This window comes from Castor canadensis, chromosome 2 (assembly GCF_047511655.1).
Source record: "Castor canadensis chromosome 2, mCasCan1.hap1v2, whole genome shotgun sequence".
Taxonomy (NCBI): domain Eukaryota; kingdom Metazoa; phylum Chordata; class Mammalia; order Rodentia; family Castoridae; genus Castor; species Castor canadensis.
In genome coordinates, this window is record NC_133387.1 from 132,933,038 (window position 1) to 132,954,865 (window position 21,828).

General features: G+C 51.0%; 1 protein-coding gene across 2 annotated transcripts; it reads right to left on the bottom strand.

Moving 5' to 3' along the window:
- Positions 1 to 446: 446 nt before the first annotated feature.
- On the bottom strand, positions 447 to 20,630 carry Pla2g4d (phospholipase A2 group IVD). Of its 2 annotated transcripts, none has more exons than XM_074065745.1 (20): positions 20,485 to 20,630; positions 15,827 to 15,899; positions 15,502 to 15,638; positions 14,447 to 14,578; positions 13,985 to 14,025; positions 13,574 to 13,616; positions 12,305 to 12,368; positions 11,869 to 12,011; positions 10,998 to 11,108; positions 10,853 to 10,890; positions 10,536 to 10,671; positions 10,056 to 10,192; positions 8,423 to 8,645; positions 4,591 to 4,708; positions 4,163 to 4,300; positions 3,860 to 3,967; positions 3,572 to 3,742; positions 3,147 to 3,313; positions 2,356 to 2,542; positions 447 to 1,077 (listed from the first exon to the last, which is right to left on the bottom strand). In XM_074065745.1, the coding sequence occupies exons 1-20, from the start codon at positions 20,527 to 20,529 to the stop codon at positions 842 to 844; spliced, it is 2,448 nt and encodes an 815-aa protein (XP_073921846.1). In that variant the 5' UTR covers positions 20,530 to 20,630; the 3' UTR covers positions 447 to 841. The 2 variants fall into 2 exon arrangements, with proteins under 2 accessions (XP_073921846.1, XP_073921845.1); XM_074065744.1 differs by having other exon boundaries at positions 3,572 to 3,766.
- Between the last annotated feature and the right edge of the window lie 1,198 nt (positions 20,631 to 21,828).

Here is a 21,828-nt window from a genome sequence, read left to right on the forward strand (position 1 = left end):
GACCTAGCAGTGGAAGGCCCTGAGTTCAAACCCCAGTACTGCCAGAGTGAGAGAGAAAGAGAGAGAGAAAACCCCATAGCTTAAAGCTTTCCCCCCACATCAGGAACAAAACAAGCATGCCTGCTCTTGTCACATCTATTCAACCCTGTGCTGGAGGTTCTAGTGGGGGCCATTAAGCCAGAAAAAGAAATAAAGACAGGCAGAGCAGAAAGGAAAAGTAAAGCCATCTCTATTTGCAGATGGCAGGATCTATATATTGTACGTCCTAAGGAATCTGCAAAAAAGTATTAGAGCTAATAAGTCCAGCAAGATTGCAGAGTACCAGATCAAAATTCAAAAATAAACCGTGTATCTACAAAATAGCAATGAACAATGTGAAAATGAAATTACCAAACTCATTCCATTTACACTATCATCCAAAGAGAATAAAAATATTGAGACATAAATTTAAGCAAGAGCAAAACTTGTGTATTGCGTGGAGCACAAGGAGGAGGAGGAGAAGGAGGAGGAGGAGGCAGTGTGAGTCTGGTTGCCTGAGCCACTGTAAATCCATTCTGCTCAGAAAATGAAGCAATTCCTCGCCGACGCTGCCTGGAATGACCAGTTGCTCCACGCACTGACTTGGTCAAGAGGGTTTCCAACTCCTCTCAAGCCAGCTGGGAACACAGGAAGAATGTGGGTGGGGAACAGGGAGACCAGCTGCAGAGGTGGCCAGGCCTGGGAGATCCAGGCACCCCAGTCAAGGAGGCCGTGGCTGTGCGCAGCTGCACACTGGGTTAGACCCCAATTCCTGGAGGGTCAGAACACATTGTGGGGCAGAATGTGGGGCTCCTGAGCGGCCTCACATCTGCACCCCTGATGGCTCAGCTGTGGAGGCCGCTGGCACCCTGCGCTTAAGAACGGTCCTCAGGGCCTGAAGGATGGTGGCCTGGCTGTTCTGCACATTGTAGTGGCTGAGCTGCAGCAGACGGTCAAAGTCTTCCTCCTTGTAGGTCATGTTGAACAGGGTGTAGGGGGAGGTGGCCCTGCTGAGATCCACTTGGCCGGCCTGGAGCTCGGTGGGGCTGCGCCGGACACCTGCCCAAGGGTGGGAGGAGGGTCAGGTGCAGGTCCCAGAGGGCTCCATGGTTGAGGAGGACTAAGCCTCCCAGCGGGGCACAGGGGTGGCCACTCCCCGTGGGAAAGGTCCTCGCTCTCTCCCAGCTCTCTGTGCCCTTCACCCAGGAGACTATTTTCAGGTAACAGGCATTTGCTGCCCTCTCATACCTGACACTTCTTTCACTACTAGGGCAGCTCCATGATATCACCCTACACTGCTTCCAGGTAAGGTGGAAACAGCCAGAACAAGGATGTTAAGAATAAAGCTGGAATGCCTGGGCACTGTGGCTCATGCCTGTAATCCCAGCTACTTGGGAAGCAAAGAGGAGAATCGAGGTTCAAGTCTAGCCCAGAAAAAAGTTAGCGAGACCCTATTTCAGTGAGATCCTATTTCAAAAAACAAGGTGGAGCCAGGCACTGGTGGCTCACATCTATAATCCTAGCTACTTGGGAGGCTGAGATCAGAAGGATCACAGTTTAAGGCCAGCCCCAGAAACAAGTTTTCAAGACCCTATTTCAACCAATCGCTGGGCACCGTGGCATGCACCTGTCATCCCAAGCTAAGCAGGAGGCTGAGACAGGGAAGATTGAGATTCTATCCAGCTCAGGAAAAAGTTTGTGAGACCCCATCTCACTAGAAAAAAGCTGGATGTGGTGGTGTGTGCCTGTCATCCCAGCTACAGTGGGAAGCCAAGACCTAATATCCAAAATAACCAGAGCAAAAAAGGGCTGGAGGCATGGCTCAAGTGGTAGATTGCCTGCCTAGGCACAGGCCCTGATATGCCAAAAATAAATAGGTAAAAATAACTGGAAAATTTAGAATTATGGCTGGAGTCGAAAGCTGAGAATTAATGCACCAAGGCAGAAATTAGCTCTGATAGTTGACAAGCTGGTAGCAGGACAGTATAGGAAAGAGTGTGATGAGGGCTTAGAGCTGGGGGCCCTTGGGAGAGGCCCAGCTCCCTGAGAAGGGACACCAGGCTGGGATGGATAAGATGATAGGCCAATTGAACTCCCCCCACACATACACACAGAGCAGGAGCAGAGGGGTACAGGGTTGTCTAGGGGGACTAGGGGAAAACAGAAGCCAAAGGAGCCTGGGGTCATGACCAAGAAGACACCAGCGCAGTGACATGAAGACACAGCAAGGTTGTGGGCGGGCCTTGGCCATGAAGGCAGGAAGGCAGTCCAAAGCCTAGCTGGGACGAGCCCCATTCAGGGCTCCAGGCTGTGGCAGGAGTGGAGGGGCTGCTTCACCAGGGGCTGAGAAGCTCTTGAAGGAATCGTTGACCAGTGGGAAGTGCAGCAGGACAGGGGCGTCAGGGCAGGCAGGGTCCGAGAAGAGGTAGCACTCCCTGGGCTGGCATTGGTCCTCAGGGCTGATCTCCACCCGGGGGAAGGGCAGTCCCCGGGCCCTACAGTACAGCTCCGTCTGCTGCAGCGCCTGGCAGGGGACAGGATGGCCCAGAGGGAGCCAGGTCATCCCAGAACAGTATTTTAGAAAATGCTAGGCCAGTTCCACCCCCAATGGCTCCTTGGCATCAGTGCAATAGTGGCGTCTGTCCTGTTGATGGCCCAGCTAAGCTACCCAAGCCTCCCAGGGGGCCCACGGATCCCAGTGGTTAAAAGTTCTAGGTGGGGTGCAGACCCAGCCCCCTCCTCCCAATTTGCATTGCCACTGCTGGATTATTTGAGTCCCAGAACCTGGAGGGTCTCAATAGGGGACTCACATGTGTACCCCTGCATGCCGGCACTATCGCCATCCAGGGAACCCTGGTAGGGGGTGGCTGTGAAGTGGCCCAGTCTCCTCCCAGCTCTGCCCAGCTGTTCTGCCCCAAAGAGGATCCCATTCACCTGTCTCAGGAGCCTAGCCCTTGCCCTTGCCAACCAACAACCCTCACAGGACCTGTGACTCAGCCTGTCACTTCTCCCTCCCTCTGGGGACGTGGGATGTGTGTGGCAGTGGCTCAGTGGCCCTGATGCTTGCCCCTGGAGCTTGGCCTGGCTGGGCAGAGGGTCTGGGGTTCCCGTGGGGCAACCAGAGGCACCTCAAAGGGAGAGGATAGGGAGTAGTTGAAGGAGAGAATGAGATCCAGCTGGCGACCCCGCCGGAGCATGGAGGGACAACTGTTATTGATGAAGTAGCCGGCATCCACGAGGCAGAGCTGGGAATCCCGGGGGGTCAGCTGGCTGGGGGTGGAGTCCACCTGGCAGTCTGGTGGGAGAGGCAGTGACAATCAGAGGAAACCACCTGCCACAGGTAGTTCAGCCACCCCCATTCTGAACACATTCACCTCCATGTCTCTTTCTGACCTCTGATGTCACTCCCCAAATGCACACACCATCCCAGTCCTTCCCCAAGACCTTCCAATGGGATCTTCTCTAGACACCCAGAAACGGATGCTGTGACCCAACAGCCATGGGCCACTCACACCCAGGAGTCGAGCCTTGTTGTGGGGACCCATGGCCTTACCTGCCCAGGTGGAAAAATCTTTCTGGCCACAGTAGTCCTGGTGCAGCTGGAGGCCGTGGAGGAAGTTGGTGGTGCGCTGGTGCAGGGGCCTGCCAGTCAGGAAGCCCCTAAAAGCTTGAGCCAATGTCGTTCCAGGCTGAAGCCACGAGGCCTCCATCCATGAGTATGACCCTGAGGAGGTGGGGGACTCCTTCTCTGCAGCCAGAGGAGCAAAGCTCAGGCACCCCTCCTCCACCAGTGTCCAAAGGGGAGCAGCCTCGTCCCAGGCCCCTTATCCCCCTCTCCTACCTGTGTTCCCCACCTTGTCCTTGAGGTGCTGCTTCCAGTCCTCTCCAGAGCAGGTGAGGTCATACCAGATGTCCAGCAAGTTCAAGGAGAAAATGTTGCTCCAGATCCCTGGATGCCAACCCCCCAAAAGAGGTGAGCCCTTAGGCCACAGGCCCTGTCCCTCACCTTTGGGTGTTGATGGAACATGAGAGCAGGGAGAGGGCTGTCCCTGCCTCTCCTCCTGGGACTCTACCCAGACCTAAGCCATGGGAGTTATATTCGGAAAGAGTCCTGGCCAGGGCCTTCACAGTGGCCACCCCTCACCTTCCAGGAAGCAGATCTGAGATTCAGGGATCCTCCTCATCAGTCGCCCCATGAAGAACTCAGAGCCAAAGAATTCGGAGGGAATGAAGGCCCCGTACTTCAGAAACCCGATCTCATACGGGGAGAACTCTACCCATTCTGTAGGAGTAGGAAGAAGAGGCAGAGATGGGAGGGAGTGGGCTAGGGGAGCCCCAGCTCTGCCTGGCACTCACTCAACCAAGCCCCCCCCCAGCCCTGTCCTCATGCTCTGATGCCCTCCCCCTCCCCAGGACAGAGTGTGTCCCTGCTGGCTCCTGGGCCCATCAAGCCACCTTCCTTTCAGAAGGCTGGGTGCTCTTTGCAGGAGTTGCCAGCTAGAATTCTCTGAGCTCTCTTGAGGTGCAGAGGATTTAGGGGAGCACTGGGGGATCGGGTGGATAGGACTGTACCCTTGAAGTCGAGGGTGTCCATATTGTTTTCTTTGACATTGAGGCTCAAGTAGAGGGGCAGAGGATTCTGACCCCGCTCCAGTGCAGCTCTCTGTTCTGACAGCTTGTGATCTGTCACCTGGGGTTGACATGAGGACCTGAGTGAGGTGGGATTGTCCTGGGGGGGCAGAAATTCTACCAGGACAAGGGTGGGGCAAGGGCACAGGCCAGGGGTGAGGAGGCAGCTGCTCCTTTGGGATCTGGGGGTATGGGTGGTGTGTACAAAGCCAGTGCTGACCAGCCCCGTGTGCAGGGGTGTCATCCAGGGGTATACAGGTTGTGTTCTTTGTGTCTACAGGGACAGCCAGTCACACAGACTACAGAAACCATAGTCCTTCCCACATCCTGTGCGTTCAGTGGCCGTCTGTATGGGTTTGTGGGTGGATGGGTGTGGGTGCAGACACACAGACACAAAGGCATGTGTGGGCATCCGCATGCACTGAGAGTCTGCCCCTTTTAGGGTCATTTCAATGAAGGTTAAGTTTCTGCCCCTCTGCAGTGCCTTCTTGACATCCTTTCCTCCCCCTCTCTATCCCCCATCTTTTCCTAATTCTCTCAGTATGAGGAATAAACTCTGTGGTTTATCCTTGCCTTTGTTCCTAATTTTCTGTTTCAACAAATTCCAAGCTATGTCTGTCTCTAGTAGAAAGAACTGTGGCTTTCTGTTTGGGGGAAGATGTCACAAAACTCCCAGAGTTCTAGGGGCACAGAAAGGCCTCATTCTTGCCAGGACCCAGGACTCTCCAGCAAGGCCAGTGGTAGTGGCTGCCTCAGAAAGGAGTGCTATTGCTAGGCAGGCACTCTGCACTTGAGCCACACCCCCAGCCAATCTGCCTTTAGTTTGCTTTTCAGATAGGGTCTTGCACTTTGCCCAGGCTGGCCTAAAACCTTGGTCCTCCTACCTCTACCTCCTGAGTATCTGGGATTACAGGACTGTGCCACCTTGCCCAGCCACAGATGTTCCTTTTAAGAAATGATGGTTAACAATGTCACAAGAACTTTTGTTCTTATGAGCAATAAGAAACTAATTAAGTATCTTTTAAAATTTTACTATAAACCATAAGTCACGCATTAAGTCATTACTGGAGAATCAAATGGTAACTAAATAAAAATCTTCTTTATAGTAGGGATTAAACTACATTGTTCTATAGCACCTCCTAAAGTGAACTGTTAAATAAAGCTTCTCTTCAAGTTGTAGAGCACCTGCCTAGAAAACACAAAGTCCTGAGTTCAAACTTCAATAATGCTGAAAAAAAAAAAAAGCAAAAAAAAATCCCCAGAAAAACAAGAAACAAAACCAACCTTCTCCTCTGTAGGATAACTAACTCTTGCCACTAGGCAGAAAAGTCAGTTAGTACAACACACACACATTTCAATCGAAAGTGAATGTGACCTTAAACAATAAATCCAAAAAAATATATAGGACATAATAATGAAATTAAAATATTCCAAGTACTTGTGTTCATTTTATAAATTTGGTGCCATTCCAACCAAAATCCCAACACTTGTCATGAAACTTGACTAGCTGGTCCTATTATGTAATAAAACATAGGGCCAAGAGTGGCCACAGTAATCTGAAAGAAGAACCAGGGTGCAGGTGGGATAAACTTGCCCTAAGAACTCATTGCACAACTAAAGGAGGTGAGTCGGTGTGTATTGCCCTTGGGAGAGAAATCGGTCCTGTGGGAACAGAATCAAGAGGTTGGGAAGTCCTAAGTATACACAACCAGCTGCAAGACAGAAGTAGCAATGTTATAGATTAGTGAAGGAAAAATCAACTTATGAGACTGGGAAAATTTCTCCTTAAGAGAAAAGGAACTGGACCCCTATCGACATGATACTTAAATTCTGCATGGATTCAAGATCTAATTGTAAGAAACAGATCTTTAATATGTATAACAAATATATAGAAAGGGAGCCAGGCATGATGGTGTGTGCCTGTAATCCCAGCTACTTGGAAGGCTGACGTAAGAGAATTTCAAATTTGAGGTCAGTCAGGGCTAAATGAGTGTGAATACATGGATACGTGTATAACTATGAAAGGATTTTATAACCTTTGGGAAAGAAAGGAAAGGAAGACTTAAAAATGTCATAAAGGAGCCTACAATTCTACCTACTCACAAGGCAGACAGAGATCAGGAGGATAGAGGTTTGAAGCCAGCCCAGGCAAATAGTTCACAAGACCTTATCTCGATAAACCCTTCACAAAAGCAGGGTTGGTGGAGTGGCTCTAGGTGAAGGCCCTGAGATCAAGCCCCAGTACTGCAAAAATAAATAAATAAATAACAAATGTCATAAAAGAGAAAGATGATAATGACTATATTAAATTATGCATCAAAATCACTGCAGCTGGTAAAGGATTAATATGCAGATATATAGAGAATTCCTTTAAAAATATATAAACAAGACAAACTAAATGGAAAACTGGAAAAGGAGTTCAGTAGGTAATTCATGGAAAAGTAAGCCTAAATGACAACTAAACTTGAAAATCTGATGTCTCACCAAAATAATACTCCCTTTGGGATAGGAGGAAACACAGGCTTCATTTCTTATGTTGATTTGTGAGATCATGCATATTCATGACACCATTGTTTATGCTTAACTCACTTTTCTAAGGTGTGAAGACTTTCATAATATGTAATAATTAGTATTAATAGTTGCATATTTTAAAACTAATTTTTAAAAAGAATGGTTGAAAGTTTGTGCTTGCCAGTGAGAAAAAATTTTTTAAAAAATTGAAATGACTCCATTTCCTTCTGAAATGAATATACTCTGTGGGAGGGGGTGATAATGGGATTTGAACTCAGGGCCTCACAGTTGCAAGGCAGCCACTCCTCCAGTCCATTTTACTCTGGTTATTTTGGAGACGGGGTCTTGTGAATTATTTCCCCAGGCTGGCCTTGAACCACAATTCTCCCAATCTCAGCCTCCCAAGTAGCTAGGATTGCAGGTGGGGATTCTACCTACTCACAAGGCAGACAGAGATCAGGAGGATAGAGGTTCGAGGCAAGCCCAGGCAAATAGTTCACAAGACCTTATCTCGATAAACCCTTCACCATGCCCGGCTCACCGTTGTCTTGATGTTAAGACATGGATCAGCTAACAGTGCTCAGGCGCCATTGAGTGAAAACCCTACTCTCATGCCAGCAATGACGGTTGAGAAAACTCAAGCACAGAGACTGAGTAATTGACTAAGGACACACAGCAAGACGCACTGGGATTAGAACCCAGGCACTCTGAGCCTTTTCTGTGCTTTTCACACTCTCCTTAAAAAGAACAATAATAACATTCCAGAAAACAAGAGCAGTTCTACAAATCTTCCTTATTCAAACCCTGGAAAGCTGTGTTTCCCTAACTGACTGATTCCCAGTTCTCGGGAGGTCCAGAAACTTCTATTGCCTGGAGAAGAGCCTAACTCAGACTGGCAGTGTCCCAAAGTTGGGCAGACACTAAAACACCATGAGACTCCCATTCTTTTTTCTTTGTTTTGGTGGGACTGGGGTTTGAACTCAGGGCTTCACTTGCAAAGCAGATACTCTGCCACTTGAGTCACGCCTCCAGTCCATTTTGCTGAGTTTATTTTGGAGACAGGATCTTGTGAACTCTTTGACTAGGATAACCTTGAGCCACGAACCTCTCAACCTAAACCTCCCAAGTAGCTAGGATTACAGGTGTGAACCACAGCATAGGCAGTGAAACTCACATTCTTTAAGGATGGGTCCCTTCCTCTCCCACCATGCAGGAAATGCACACAGGTGCACACCTCTTCTCCTCACCTGAGCAGGTGACCTACCTGGCCGTGAAGCTTGGACTCCAGCACCAGGGCCCACAGGTCCACGATGGTCGTGGGGTACCCCTGCTCTGCCCGAAGCTTCAGCTCCTGGTGGTAGCTCGCCAGGCACTCTGGGGAGAAGGCCTTCAGCTGGCTCCTGGCCAAGTGTTCCCGGGCATGGCTGATGGGTCCCTTGAGGTCCTTCTGTGACCACTCTGGGTCCCAGTACAGGTGGGCCATTGTCCTGGGGGGAGCAAGGGGACAGGACAGTAAGAGGCCCAACATGGGGCCTGCAGCTCCTCCTTCCTACCCTCCATCTTTTCCCAGCACAGCTCTCCTGCAGCCAAGGCTCTGCTCAGCTAGAAAATACAGCTCAAAAGTTTCTTCTAGATCACCCTGTTCAATATTAATACAATGAGTCATTATGGTTTTTTTGTTGTTGTTGGTTTTTATTTTGTTTTACGGTGCTGGGGATGGAATCCAGGGCCTCGTGAATGCTAAGCAAGAGCTTTACACTGAGCTACAACCCCAGCTCCATGTGTAATTTAAATTTCCTAGATAACATATCAAGAAATAGAAAGAGGCCAGCACAGCGCTTCACACCTGTAATCCCAGCTCTCAGGAGGCTGAGGCAGGAGGACTGTGAATTTAAGGCCAGCCCGGGCATAGGGAGACCCTGTCTTTAAAAAAAAAGAAAAAAAGAGTATAAATAGACCAGTAAAAATTAATATATTTTTTCAATATATCCAAAAATGTGCATTTCTGCTTGTAATCAATATAAGAAGTTCTTGACATAATTTGCGGGTTTTTCATGCAAAGTCTTCAAAATTCCCCATGTGTTTTGTCACACATCCCAGTTTGGACCAGCTACATTTCAAGAGATGAGCAGTAGTATATACTAACGGCCGCCATACTGGACGGTGCCGGGCCCACTTCCACTGGGGTCTGTCCTGAAGCCTTGGAAGACTGTGCTTGTCAAGGGCTGTCATCTAGTCTAGTTTATTGTACTCCTAATGCCACATTTCACCGAGACTCAAAGGAATGAGTCTCTAGTAGTGACAGGGTCCCCTCACCACTGGCCGGTTGAGGGTAGGGAGGCAATGTTGCCTTGAGGTAAAATGGCGTCTCTTGACTTCAATTTCCTCACCTGACCTGTATGAGCAAGAGAGAGAAACTACCTCAGAAAGTGTGTGAGCGTTACCTAAGGCAATGACTGAGGAAGGAAGAGATAGCAATTTGAAGCAATGCTATGTGTTGGGAGTTGGGTTAAGTGCTTAGGTGGCTGTCCCACTCCAGTCCTGTGAGGTGTGTTCTCTTATTATGCCCAACAAAATCAGAGGTGAGAAGTTGCTCAAGGTCACCCAAGCCTACAGGTGGGGTCACCGAGATCACAAACCCAGCTCCTGGATCAGCCCCCTTCCAGCTGCTTGGTAGCACCTGGAGGAAGCCCTCCTGCCTCGCTGTTGTCCTGGTAGGACTTCCATCCTGAAGGAAGCTTCTGGTTCATTCTTCCTTTTGAGAAAGCTGTGTGGCCCCCATCATATCATGCCGCTCATGCCCACTTGGTGTCGCCATTCAAAGGCTCCCTCTGGCATCCTTTTTGCCTCATTCTGTGCCCTGGGCATTTCTGCTGTTCCAGCCCCATGGCTCTTACCACGTAGAGCCCGAGATGCCACCAAGGTATGTCACACAGTCCAGGAGGCCCAGCTTCTTCAGGGCTAATAGGTGTCCATAGAGCGAGGTCATGGCCCGGGCACCTCCTCCTTCGGCCATGATGCCTATAACAGGGACCTGGACCACACACAGACATGGGCTGGCCTAACAAGGACAGGGACAAGCAGCCCCTTGCCTTTCCCAGGGCCAGCCTACTCCCTCTTGCTTTCAGGCAAGAGATCAGGGCCTAATGGAATCAGTATTAAAGCTAGGGCCAGTCCTTACCCCAAAAGGGACAGCTCTCAGCCCAGGTCAGAGCCCCAAAGGGAGCAAGAACCCCACAGATTACCCTACCTGGTATGTCTCCCACACCCCCACTCTCCATTCTCTGGTGACTGGTGTGTCTGGAGAGGGCACAGACAGGTCTCCCTTAAAGCCAGCCCAGGGTTTCAGTGCCCATATCCCTGCTACACCCCCAGACCTCATCCTCCTGCAGGTCTCTGTCCAGCTGCAGGGCCTGCTTCAGGGCCTTGGCCACCACCTGCTTCCTCTTGCTCAGGAAGGCCTGTTCCTCTGCACACAGGTCAAAGCCCAGGTGCATGGTCAGCTCCTGAGGACTGGGGCAGTGGAGAATCCGGGGGTCAGGAGGTACCTGCATGGCTCACTCACTGGTAGACCAAACCCACAAAGAATGGCCAACTAACCTCCCTACTCCAGCCCCAAGAGCCACCCCTTTCACAGCATCCCCTCCCATGTAACCACCCCTCACTTCCCCCTACAGACATGAAAGGCCCTTACCAGCTGTCTACCTTGAGCTGCAACCTTAGTTCCGGGGCCTAAAATCAAAGCAAGAGCTTTGTTGTAGACCCTGGGGAGCCATGGGATCTTGGAATCCTTTGTCTTCATTCCCATTGGCCCTTCCCATCCAGTTGAGGCCACTTACATTTGTAGCAGGAAAATCCATAGTCACCTCTTTCCCCATGGCCAAGGACCTCAGAGGCACAGTGAGGTGCCCACCTACAGTGTCTGAGTTACAGGCATTGCCTCTGGAGCTCTGGAGAGAAATAGTCATTCATTCAACAAATCCTTACTGAGTATCTGGACTGCAACAAAATAGCCACGGTCCCCTCCCCAAATAATATAAAACTGATTATAACAATTATGGTTGCTAAAAATTACAAAACAATAATGGCTAATACTTACTTAGCACAAAGGCACTGTTCTCATGGAGCCACATAAATAAATTTACAAGTAGGTAATGAACTGATGTTAACAAGTGTTGTAAAAGACATAAGCAGTATGGCATGAGAGCATAACCAAAGGCAGGGTGAGTGGGGTCAGTCTGCCTGAGGTGGGGAGGAAGCGGGGGCAGCTAAAGAGTTATCACTGGAGCTGTGATGTTAAGGAAGAAGTGGAAAGGCAGCTATGGAATGAGCCAAGGGAAAACAGGGAGAGAGCATGTGGCATGTTGGAAAAGCAAGAGATGTGTGGTTGAAGCATCATACACAAGGGGATCGAGGGACAAAAATACGACAGCAGACGTGGGCCAGGGCCGGGCTGGGCAAGGCCTTGTGAGCATGGACGTCAGGTTTTACTCTAAGAGCCTCATTTGAGGAGCCATCAGAGGGATCGAAGATGGAATGGCATTGGCCAATCCTCCCTGTCTTCCAAGACTGCAGCACTTAACTGAAGGGGGCGAGGCTGACAAGGTCACAGAGGCCTGGCCTTGGCAGGGGAAAGGCTAGGGAGGGGCCTGCAGCAGCTGGAGCTGCCTAAGGCTGGGGTTGGTGGAGAACTGGTGAGCTGAGACCCACCCTCAGGCACACACTCAGCTCTGAGTCTTGGGCTGCCAGGTAGTGGAAGCTGAAGGTAGTGGAAGAGGCTGTGCCCAGGGCAGATGTTTGTGTGTCCTCATAGGACCCTTTCAGCACCAGCTCCAGCTCCAGCTTGTCCTGACCTAGGGAACGAGTGAGCAGGTTAGTGGGAGGGGAACAAAAGCCTGGAACCCAGCTCAGACCTGAGCTACCAGCAGTCCTGCGTGGACCTGGAAAAGATCTGGCAGGCTGGACCATGGTAAGCAGGATTCAGAAGAGGGCCCTCCCTGGCCTGCTGGGCCTCACAACCCCCCATGGGACTCCCTCCTCCTGTGACATGTTCTCCCCAGGGCAGGGGACCCTCCTGCCCCATGGAGGGTTCCCAGCAGCCTTTGCCTGCAGGCACACTGCAGACCTGATTCTGAGCAGGTCTCACCTGCTGCCTCAACTGTGGTTTCTGCTCTGTCCAGACAGACATCTAGGTGTGACAGCTCTCGGACCTGGGGCAGACCACATCATAGGCAGGGGGCTCTGTGGGGTAAACTGAGGTCCCCTCAACCTCACCCCAAGCCTCACTGTCCCAAATCCACCACACACAGAAGAAGAAGGGGGTTCAGAATGGGAATGGATGCAGCAGCCCTTCAGCCCGTCTCTGGTCTGTCATAACTGCTAAGCCTGATGCTGTGGAACACCTAGGAGAGCCCATCTCTACCCCATCCTTGCTCGCCTAGCTTTTGCAATCTCCTGGGAGCTCTGAAAGCCAGCTCTCAGGCACAGTTCCTCCTTTCCTGTGTTTGCCACCTTGACCTGGAGAATGTCTCCCATTACAAGGAAGTGTGTGCAAACCACAGGCCCGCAAAGTGGCAGAATGGAGTGGTAGAGGAGCACTGTAATGGTATGAATGGAACACCTTCTGCCTGTCCTCTCCTGAGGACAGTAATGCCACTGCCCGCCCTCGCCCCTGGCCCTCTCCCTAGAACTACTGCACCTACCAACCCACTGCTGGTTCCAGGGACAGCTGTCGTGGGCTTGACCTCATTTTAATGTGTATTCCTTTAGAAAGTAAACTAGCTCATCAGACAGGCGCTGAGAAGGGAGCCCCTAGGCACCTCCACAGCACTTCCTGGGCTGCTGGCTGGCTCCAAGGGCCTTAGGTCCAAGGACCCTGCCTGTTTGAAGACGTCTCAGGCAGCGCTGGCCACCTTGTGGCCGTTCCTGCCCCCTGCAGCTTCATGAGCTAGCCGCTTTAGGAGAGTTGCTCTTGATCCTCCCAGTCCCAGGGAAGGGCTAAGTGACCTGCTGATCTTACTTCCCCCATCTCCTAGACTGGAAGCACAGCACACTGGAAACTCCCTGTGAGCCTCAGTGACCTCAGTATTGACAACCTAAAGGTGTGCCTGGCATGTAGGGAAGACTTCCTGTGAACTCTAGATCATCACACCTGACCAAGCCCCATCAGAAAGTGCCTAAAACTGCCCACCATCCCTCAGGTATCCAGCCTGGAACCAGAATCTCCTCTCAGCAGAGCCAGCCTCCCCTCTATGTGCCTCTTAGCTGCAGCACCCTCCCCAACCCCACAGTCCCAGGTGTTCACCTGGCTGGGAGATTGGGGGTGACCTACCCACAAAGCACTTTTCATCCACACCCCAATGCCCCCAATCTCCACAGATCTGGGCCCCTCCCCTAAGGCTGGAAAAGCAGTTACCACAAGGACATTGTTGGTGATGAGATTTTCTGGAGGGTCCAACCTGGAAAAATCAAATCATGCCATCTGACTTTATAGGGGCAAAGGCATCCTGTATTGACCTGTCCCCTTGCCGCCCATTCATACAGGGTCTCCCTGGGCAGTGCTGCAGGCTCTTACATCCTGGCTAAGATCCCAGATGAGAGGAAATGCCTCTGCCGAATGAAAGGTGAGAGGAGAGAGCCAGGCAGGGGAAGATTGCCCTTTCTCTCCTCTGTTCTCTAAGAAGAGCTTCCAGACCTCCCTGGCAGAGGTGGAGAAAAGGACAGCTACTGACAGCTGGACAGACCAACACCAGACCTGTGTCAAGGCCTTTTCCCTACAGAGAGCCTGCGTCCCCCACTATTCCCGGGGCTGTGTGATATTACACACGTTTTCTCCATCAGGAACTCCACGTCTAGCTCTTCCTGTCCCTGAAATCAAAAAAAGGTGAGCAAGTCATCAACATTTATAGTTGACACAGTTCTATTAAATGTGCGATCTCATCATTTCAAGAAGTATCTAAGGAGGCATGCTATTGCAGTTATTTACAATCCAAGGGTGCAGGACAAGGAGGGCTGCCTGCCCAAGTTGCCCACAGCTGGGAAGTCTGCAGGAAAGAGGCAGACTCTGGCTCCCCAGACCCTGGGCCAGGCAGGACTGGAAGACAAGGGGCTTAGAAGATGCCCTGGCCCCCTCCCCGCACTGACTAATGCTGTCTGTAACTGCAATGAGGGCGGCTCCTTTCCAATGAATATGCAAATCTCTCTGGGTTTGATTTACATATAGTCCTGTGGATGAACTCAGCCGGCAGCAGCCCAACAGGTGGGAGAGGAGTCAGAAGTCTCCGCCCACCTGGGGATCCAGGGAGAAGGTTTTCCGGAGCACTTTGCCAGGGAGGACCTCTGAGACATCATAGAAAACCTTGAAACAGATGCCATCCTTTGTGATTAAGTCTTCGTCATAGATGCTCAGCTCCAGAACATTCTTGGGACAGAGAACAGTAACTTAGCACATTATCTACTCATTGCAACAACAGCTCATAAATAACTGTAAAACTTTTTTTTGGCTGTACTGGGACTTGAACTCAGGGCCTACACCTTGAACCACTCCTTTTTTGTGATGATTTTTTTTGAGATAGGATCACCAGAACTTTTTTTGCCCAGGCAGGCTTTTAACTTTAATCCTCCTTATCTCCGCCTCCTGAATAGCTAGGATTACAGGTGTGAGCCACCAGTACCTGGCTTAAAATTTTTTTAAAGTATAAGGAAATAGGGGGAGGGATGAAGAAGAATGGTTGAGGAGGTGAATTCATGCATGATATACTTGATACATTGTAATAACCTGTGAAAAATGCCACAATGTACCCCCATCCATCACAACAATAAAGGGAAAAAAAGTATAAGGAAATCAAGGAAAGTTTCTAATTTCACCTCCTAATTTTTATTTTTTATCAAAAATTAAATTCTGAAGACAGACATAGTGGTGCACACCAGTAATCCCAGCACTGGGGAGGCTGAGGCAGGAGAATCTGGAGATCAAAGGTAGTCTGGGCTACATGGAGGGACCCTGTCTCAAAAGCAAGCAAAAAATTCTGTCAGAGAATTCTCTCCCACCCCCTGTTTGCTGGTTCCTTAAAGTGAACCCCAAAGCAAGTGCCAGGCACTATGTGGCAGTCTTCTGCCATGCTTCCTTTAACCTCACAGCAGCCCCCTCAGAAGGGAACGCGACTGTCTCCACAGGCATGTCTACAGAGGAGCAGCAGCTTACTGGAGTTTGGTCCCAGGGCCAGGGAGAAGGATGCATTCTCTCACAGCACATAGGGGCTAGGGCCCCAAACCACTCTCATCCCCAAGAACACTCCTGGGGAAGGGGAGCACAGCTTTCTGCAAGTGCACGGACAGTGGTACCTTGACTTGACTCTGGATGAGGAAACTGAAGGTCTCGTTCCACACAGGATGACTGGAGTTGGCAATCGTTTTGGTTTTGAACTTCTTTCCAGGAGCGGATGGCAGCTGCAGGATCACATACGGGTCTGTCTCACTCACTGCCAAAGTCAAGGGAACCATCAGGAGAAAGAGGAAGCCCTCATATCCTTTTCCAGGGGCCTCAGCAGATTCCTGCCAAGACCCCAGAGGCCATTGTGGGCAGCCCAGCCCAGCCCAAGGCATTGCCTGGCCCTCTCCCACAGGATCCTGTCCCCAGTACCCTCTGGAGCCCAGGACAGTCACTCACACAGGTCAGCCCTGCGCAGCCTCCGTGCCTCCAGAACCGTCACAGTGAGCCGCCAGCAGGAAGAGGCCTGCCCCTGGAGTGACAGATCAAACTTCTAAGTTCCCTGCCCAGTCTCTCGCCTACCTGCAGCAGCCATGCTATGTGAGTCCCCACTGCGACACACTCCCACCCAAAATCTCCTGAGACTTGGTAATGTTGCCAGGCTGCCAGAGCTTTTTGGAACACCCTCTGGGAGCAAACAGCCTTTGTTTACCACTGCCCTTGGGGGTCATAGCTCTGGGCTGCAACAGTCAGGGAATAATGGCAGATCACTGGGAGTTAGAGTTAGTGGGAACCTCTCCAAGTGTAGTGGCCAAAGCAAAGAACTGAGGGCTGAGGAGCAGCCACCTCACTGGTCAGCTAGAGCAGCCAGGGAGGGCAGCCTTCCGGTGAAAGATTGACCTGCCTCCTAGCAACCTGCCCCCATCCCTCTGTACCACCCTATGTACAAGGGAGGCCAAGCCCCCAGGAGGCCACCCTGTGCAGAGAACTGGAGCTTGGCCTGCCTGCGCTGTTGGGTGTGACATCGGGCTGGCACAGTGAGCTGTGGATAAAAGGTTATTGTGTACCAAGATGCTCACGAGGTCATGTGGGGCCTCAGAGAAGCCCAAGTGACACAAGGGAGAACAAAGTGAGTGAGAGAACCCAGAGGACAGTGACGATGAGCTGTGAGGGGGCAGCAGGAGGAAAAGCAGATGGCTGAGTCTTGTTTGGGGCAGGGCACTGGGAGACAATTCCCAAAACCACTGCTGCTATAGTCCCTGGCACTGCTGGGATCCAGGGAGCCCCACCCCATGGACAATCAGCCCCTGTGGTCTCAGGTAACTCAGATAGCCTAGCAGGAACTTGGGCCGACCTCAGTGGAGGTCATTGGTCTTGTAACCTCCTGACCAGACCCCAGCAGGAAAAGCCCATGCAGGGAGGACCAGGGCGTCTTGCACAGGGAATGTGTCATGGCAGCCCCTGGTCGGGAGGGAGCTCTGCAAGGCCACAGGTAGCAGGACCGAAGGGGCACCACTCACATAGAAGCATAGGACATGGTAATCCTGGAGACTGCAATGTGGTGGGTCCAGGAAGAACCCAGTAAAGTCCCCCCAGCTAGGAAAAACCTGAGGCTTCTGCCACTCAGCGGGCTCTGCAACTTGGTTTAGATCCACACTGCTTTAGGACATTGTCATGAGACCCTTACCGCCTCCGCAGCCCCTCCCCCTCTTGCCCAAGGGAGCCAGAGGCAGCATGGTGTTGCATTCTGGGTAGTCAGTACTGCGTGGTGAGGAGACAGTGGTGTGGACAAATCTAAGCTTGTTCTCAATTGTGTCCTCCATGACCAGTCCATGTCCTGCCAGCAATCAGAAGGTTCCTGTACCCACAGGAACTGAGCTCTACTCTGCACACGTTATCTCCTGGGGGCTGAGGCTATGGGGAGCCCATGAGGGTCACCTCTCTTCTCTCCACAGAGAACTACAGATGACAATGAGCCACAGCAGAGCAGCTCATCACTCCCCCTGGCCTGTCCCCTCTCCTGTGGCTCCATGATAAGTGTCCTGTCATTCAGTCAGCTTCCTAGCAGAGCACATGTGATCCCCCCAGCAAGGCAGACTTGTTTCTCTCTTCTTGGAGATTAATTCCAGTGACACCAGCAATGTTTCAACCCAATGTGCCTTAAGTGAAAGGTTGTAATTGGTGGGGAATTAGTGACCTGTCAGATACCTGGTCCATTCCCCCCACCCGCACACACCAGCTTTCTCTGCTGCCTGCCACAGCAAAGGCGATGCTGGGATGAAGCTGGGCCCCTCAGGGTGGGGACTGCCAAAGCCCCACACTCCAAGCCAGGGCAAGGGCACGGGCAGCCAGGCCTTGCTTCTCTACCCCTCTGGCCAGCCCCAGTCTCCACACATCCACAGCCCATGGGCTGCTCAAAGCTACTTGGAGCGTCCCTTGACTTTCCAGCCAGTCACCATCCCCAATTTGAACATCATTACACGTTTCTCTCTCCTGTCACTGGGACTTCTAACCTCAGAAAGTTCCCATTTCCTGGCAGGTTGTGTTTCAAGGAACCCCAACTGTGTCTACCTCTAAGATCACTGCTAGCATAGAGTCCCCAGAGCACTGTGTGATTGTGACACTAGTCACAATGACGGATCTCTACTGGGGGTAGAGGCAGACTCTGGAGCCATGTTGTCTGGATTTAGACCCTGTGTGACCCTAGACAAGTCACTAAACATCTCCAGTTTCTCATCTGTAATGAAATGCTATTAGTGTTGACCTCACAGGATGTTCTAAGGCAAAATTGCTAATGTCTGTAGAATTCTTGGCCAAAAAAAGCAGTTTTGCAGCACTACACACACACACACACACACACACACACACAAGTTTGGGGCTGGGAGTATAGCTCAGTGGTAGGGCACTTGCCTAGCATGCCTGAGGCCCTCAGACCTCCCCTCCTCTGCCCCCAGCCCCTAGGTAACTGCTGTCATTACTATTTATCAAGTAGCTGTTGTGTGTGTATACTGAACATATTACACTATTTGATTTATCCTCCCACAACCTCATAAGACATGACTCCAGTTTTCTCCCATTTTATGTCTCAAGGTTAACTTGTCCAAGGTCATGCAGCGGAGTCAGGATTTACAACTTCTATCTTCTTTATTCTATCTTCCCAGGGCTTTGCTTCTTTATAAAAGCACAGAGTCCCTCCCATCCCCCATCCTCTGCACAGCTGGAAAGTAGAATTTCATAGATTTATTTTTGATTACTATGATTACCTAGCTAGCTAACCTACTAACTGTCAGCAGGACTCTTTTCTCAGGAGGGCTTCACCTTCTCTGTAAAAAGGCTCTCTCTTCTGAAATGCTGTCTTCATTGCTGACTGACCCTGGATGTTTCTGGAAGGGTTCTTCAGCCCCACTGCCTGTGGATTCTGGGAATGCCTCCCTGTTGAGGGGCTCAGCCACTCTCTTGCCCCCCTGAGCTTCCTCCACCCAACTCTCTGTAGAGAGGCCAGGGTCTCATGTTTGCCAGGAAGCTTTGTGAGAGACTCAGTTCTGACCCCTGCCCATGGCAGGATGTGGCCCAAGGGAACTTGAGAGGGTTGAGCCCCCTAGACTGAGGTGCAGAATATCTATGACTATGATCCTGGATCTTCAGCAGGAAAAGAGCACAAGCTGCCCTGCCTTTCCCTTGCTGGCCCCAGGTGACCATGGTAGGGGAGGCTGGAGAAGGGAGGTGGATGCTTCAGGTGGAGCATCAGGCTCTGCACCTTCTTGAGTCAGGCTGAGCTCACGACCACACTCAGGCATGTCCCAGAACAGGTCTTGGATGATCAGCCTGCCCTGCCAGCCAAGCTCCTGCCACCAGGGTGAGCTCCAAGTCCTGTCCCAGCAGGAAAGAGGCCAGCAAAGCTGCTGGGGCTCACCCACCACAGGAACCAACTTGCAGGCCGGGGGGGCCAGGACCTGGTCTTTGAGACCCAATCCTGGAAACACCAGGCAGAAGCAAGGTGTTTCCCAGATTTGGGGCAGACTTGGGCTCTCGAACCTTAAGCATTTGTTTTACCCCTGGGGCTGGACCCAGAGTAGGCAGAGGAGGAAGGGAGAGGCTGCAAAGGAGCCAAAGGGGTGTTTCAGAAACCCCCACAGCTGGTTGTTCTAGAAGGAGGGGCTCCTGCTGGGAGATGGTGTTGGAGCCAGGGCTGGCTCTCTCCTCCACTGCCCTGCAACCTTGTGTCCCCCAGGCTCTCATCAAGATGTTTCCACTGATGGCTGACTTGGGGATAGGTCCTGATCTTAGGCTGAGACAATAGATATTATCCTTCAATTGGGGAGGGGGAGGCGGGGTCCCTCTCTATCTCCCCAAGGATTCCTTAGTGTACAGCCAGCTCTGACCAAGTCTTTTCCAGGAGCACTGGTCTGGAGTTGCTTGTCTGGATGCAGCTCAGATCTAAGTCTCAGAACCAAGGTGAGAAGAAGACCACTGAGGTCTGCAAATAAGGTAGACATTAACAGTGACCTTGGCATACTTAGCCCCTACCGTGGGCACTGTCTGGAGCAGCAGGGGAGACCTGAGGAGGCAATCCTATTGGCCTTGGTCCCTGGATCAAGGGGGATGACATGACAGGGGTGGGGAGAGCTATTTGTGGGCCTCCCCGGCCTGGGTCCAGCCTTGGAGCTCTTGGGTCCAGTAAGTAATTGGCAGTTGGTGGGGATTTGGTGTTCCTGAAATCCTGAGACACACAGGGTGACCCTGGGGCTCCAGGCAGCTCCAGGAAGTCCTCTGGCCTATGGCAAAGGGCTCTGGTCTGGTAGGTCCCCTCTGTGTCATGGAGCCACTGTTCTCTAATGTGGGACGTGAGCCTTTCAAGGTAGGAGGGAAAGGGGACCTGAGGTGGTGTTACCTGGTCACACTCATGGTGAAGAGGAGGGGCTCTGCTGACCAGACTTGCGATCCTTGGACCCCTGCAGGCTCACCCACTCACTCTCTCCACACCCCCAAATACAGACCTCCTACCCGCTGCCTCAGCAGAGACCAGAACCACCCAGATTCAGCTGTGCCAAGATTCTCAGAACGCACCCTTGACCCCAGGCCTGTCCTGTGCCCATGGGCTTGGTAGACACTGTTACCTGATAAGGATGGCCAGGTGGTACCTCAGGTGACAGGCTTTCCATGACGGCCCTTCCAAGTCCACTCCAGGCCCAGCCCTTGCCAAGATGCCGGCTCCCTGGCTGATGGCAGTGACTGTCCCAACAGAATGGGACCAGTGGTGAATCTGCCAGTCTTGGAAGTGCCACAATCCTATAAACAGGTTGGGACTCCACCCCTAGGTCACGGTCATCCAGCACCTTTTCCTCTTCCCCAAGAGGTTGGGTCAGCTGAGTGTGATGGCACAGGCCTGTAATCCCAGCACTGGGGTGGCTAAGGCAGGAGGACCTCCGCCTTGAGTGGTGAAGATTTGCTTTTTGAGACAAATGAAACTGAATTAATGTTAAATGGAAATAAAATGTATTATTACAGAATCAACCAAAAAATAATTGAGAGTAGTGTATGAACAAGTCAAAATTGAATGGAAAATATTTCTAATTCACCCAAACCAGATGTAAAAATCAAATGGAAATGTCAAAAATGACAAAGAACACCTTATTCAAGTAAGCTAACAATCCCAAAGTGGATCCTACACTTTGAAGTGAATTAAATATTTTGAACATGATTCCTCAAGTCAGTTTTATATTTCTCAGATCTACACAAAGCATAATGTTTTACTCTAAACTCAGTATTTTCAGATCCTCATGTTTGAAGTCATGCAAGTTGGAACTTTCCCGTCAAAATTACTGGATTCCAAATTTGTACCTGTTTCTTCAGCTATACCTTCTGATACTTTCGTACAATAGAATTTGTAGAATGTAATGTGTTGCCTTCGTGAAGCAATATATAATTGTATAATTTCTGTGTGTGATCTGAATTCTTAGAAAATGATATAAATATTAATGTTATGAAAAAAGTGGGTCCTAGATGAAGCAACCTGTCACAAGCCACTGTGTGTTTCACATTTACAGCACATCTCAGTTCAGTAGCTCTGTCCCAAGTGTCCAGTGTTCAGGAATGTGTTCTATGGCTAATTAGCTGACAGAATTACACTGACCTTGGTGTCTGGTTCATTGAACTCACAACTCAAGCTGGTGCAATCCAAGCAAATTCTGCAAGAAGCTCTAGAAGTGACACTTTGTTTTTCCTGTTAGACCAGAACCTGGGAGGAGAGGAAGATGGAGCTACTGTACCTGGCAGCCACCTCAAGAGGAAAACTTGCCAGGAAAGGAGCCAATGACAACAGCTGACGCCTCGGCGGTATTGACTGCATGCTGGACGGAGGACACTTTGTCGTGGAGCTGATATGCTTAAACCTGGTGGTTCTCGAATACATCCCTCCCGAGGCTCTGAGAGGAGCCAGCAGGAGGTTCTTGTGATTACAA

What these genes read in the sequence shown, in the direction of transcription:
- Pla2g4d (XM_074065744.1), bottom strand. Translation starts at nt 20,529, where the DNA reads ATGGAAAGCCTGTCACCTGAGGTACCACCTGGCCATCCTTATCAG. An exon ending in AGTCCAAGCTTCACGGCCAG is followed by an intron (nt 4,709 to 8,422) that starts GTAGGTCACCTG and finishes TGTCAACCCCAG; the next exon opens with GTGACAGATCACAAGCTGTC. An exon ending in TCAGATCTGCTTCCTGGAAG is followed by an intron (nt 3,968 to 4,162) that starts GTGAGGGGTGGC and finishes GTTGGCATCCAG; the next exon opens with GGATCTGGAGCAACATTTTC.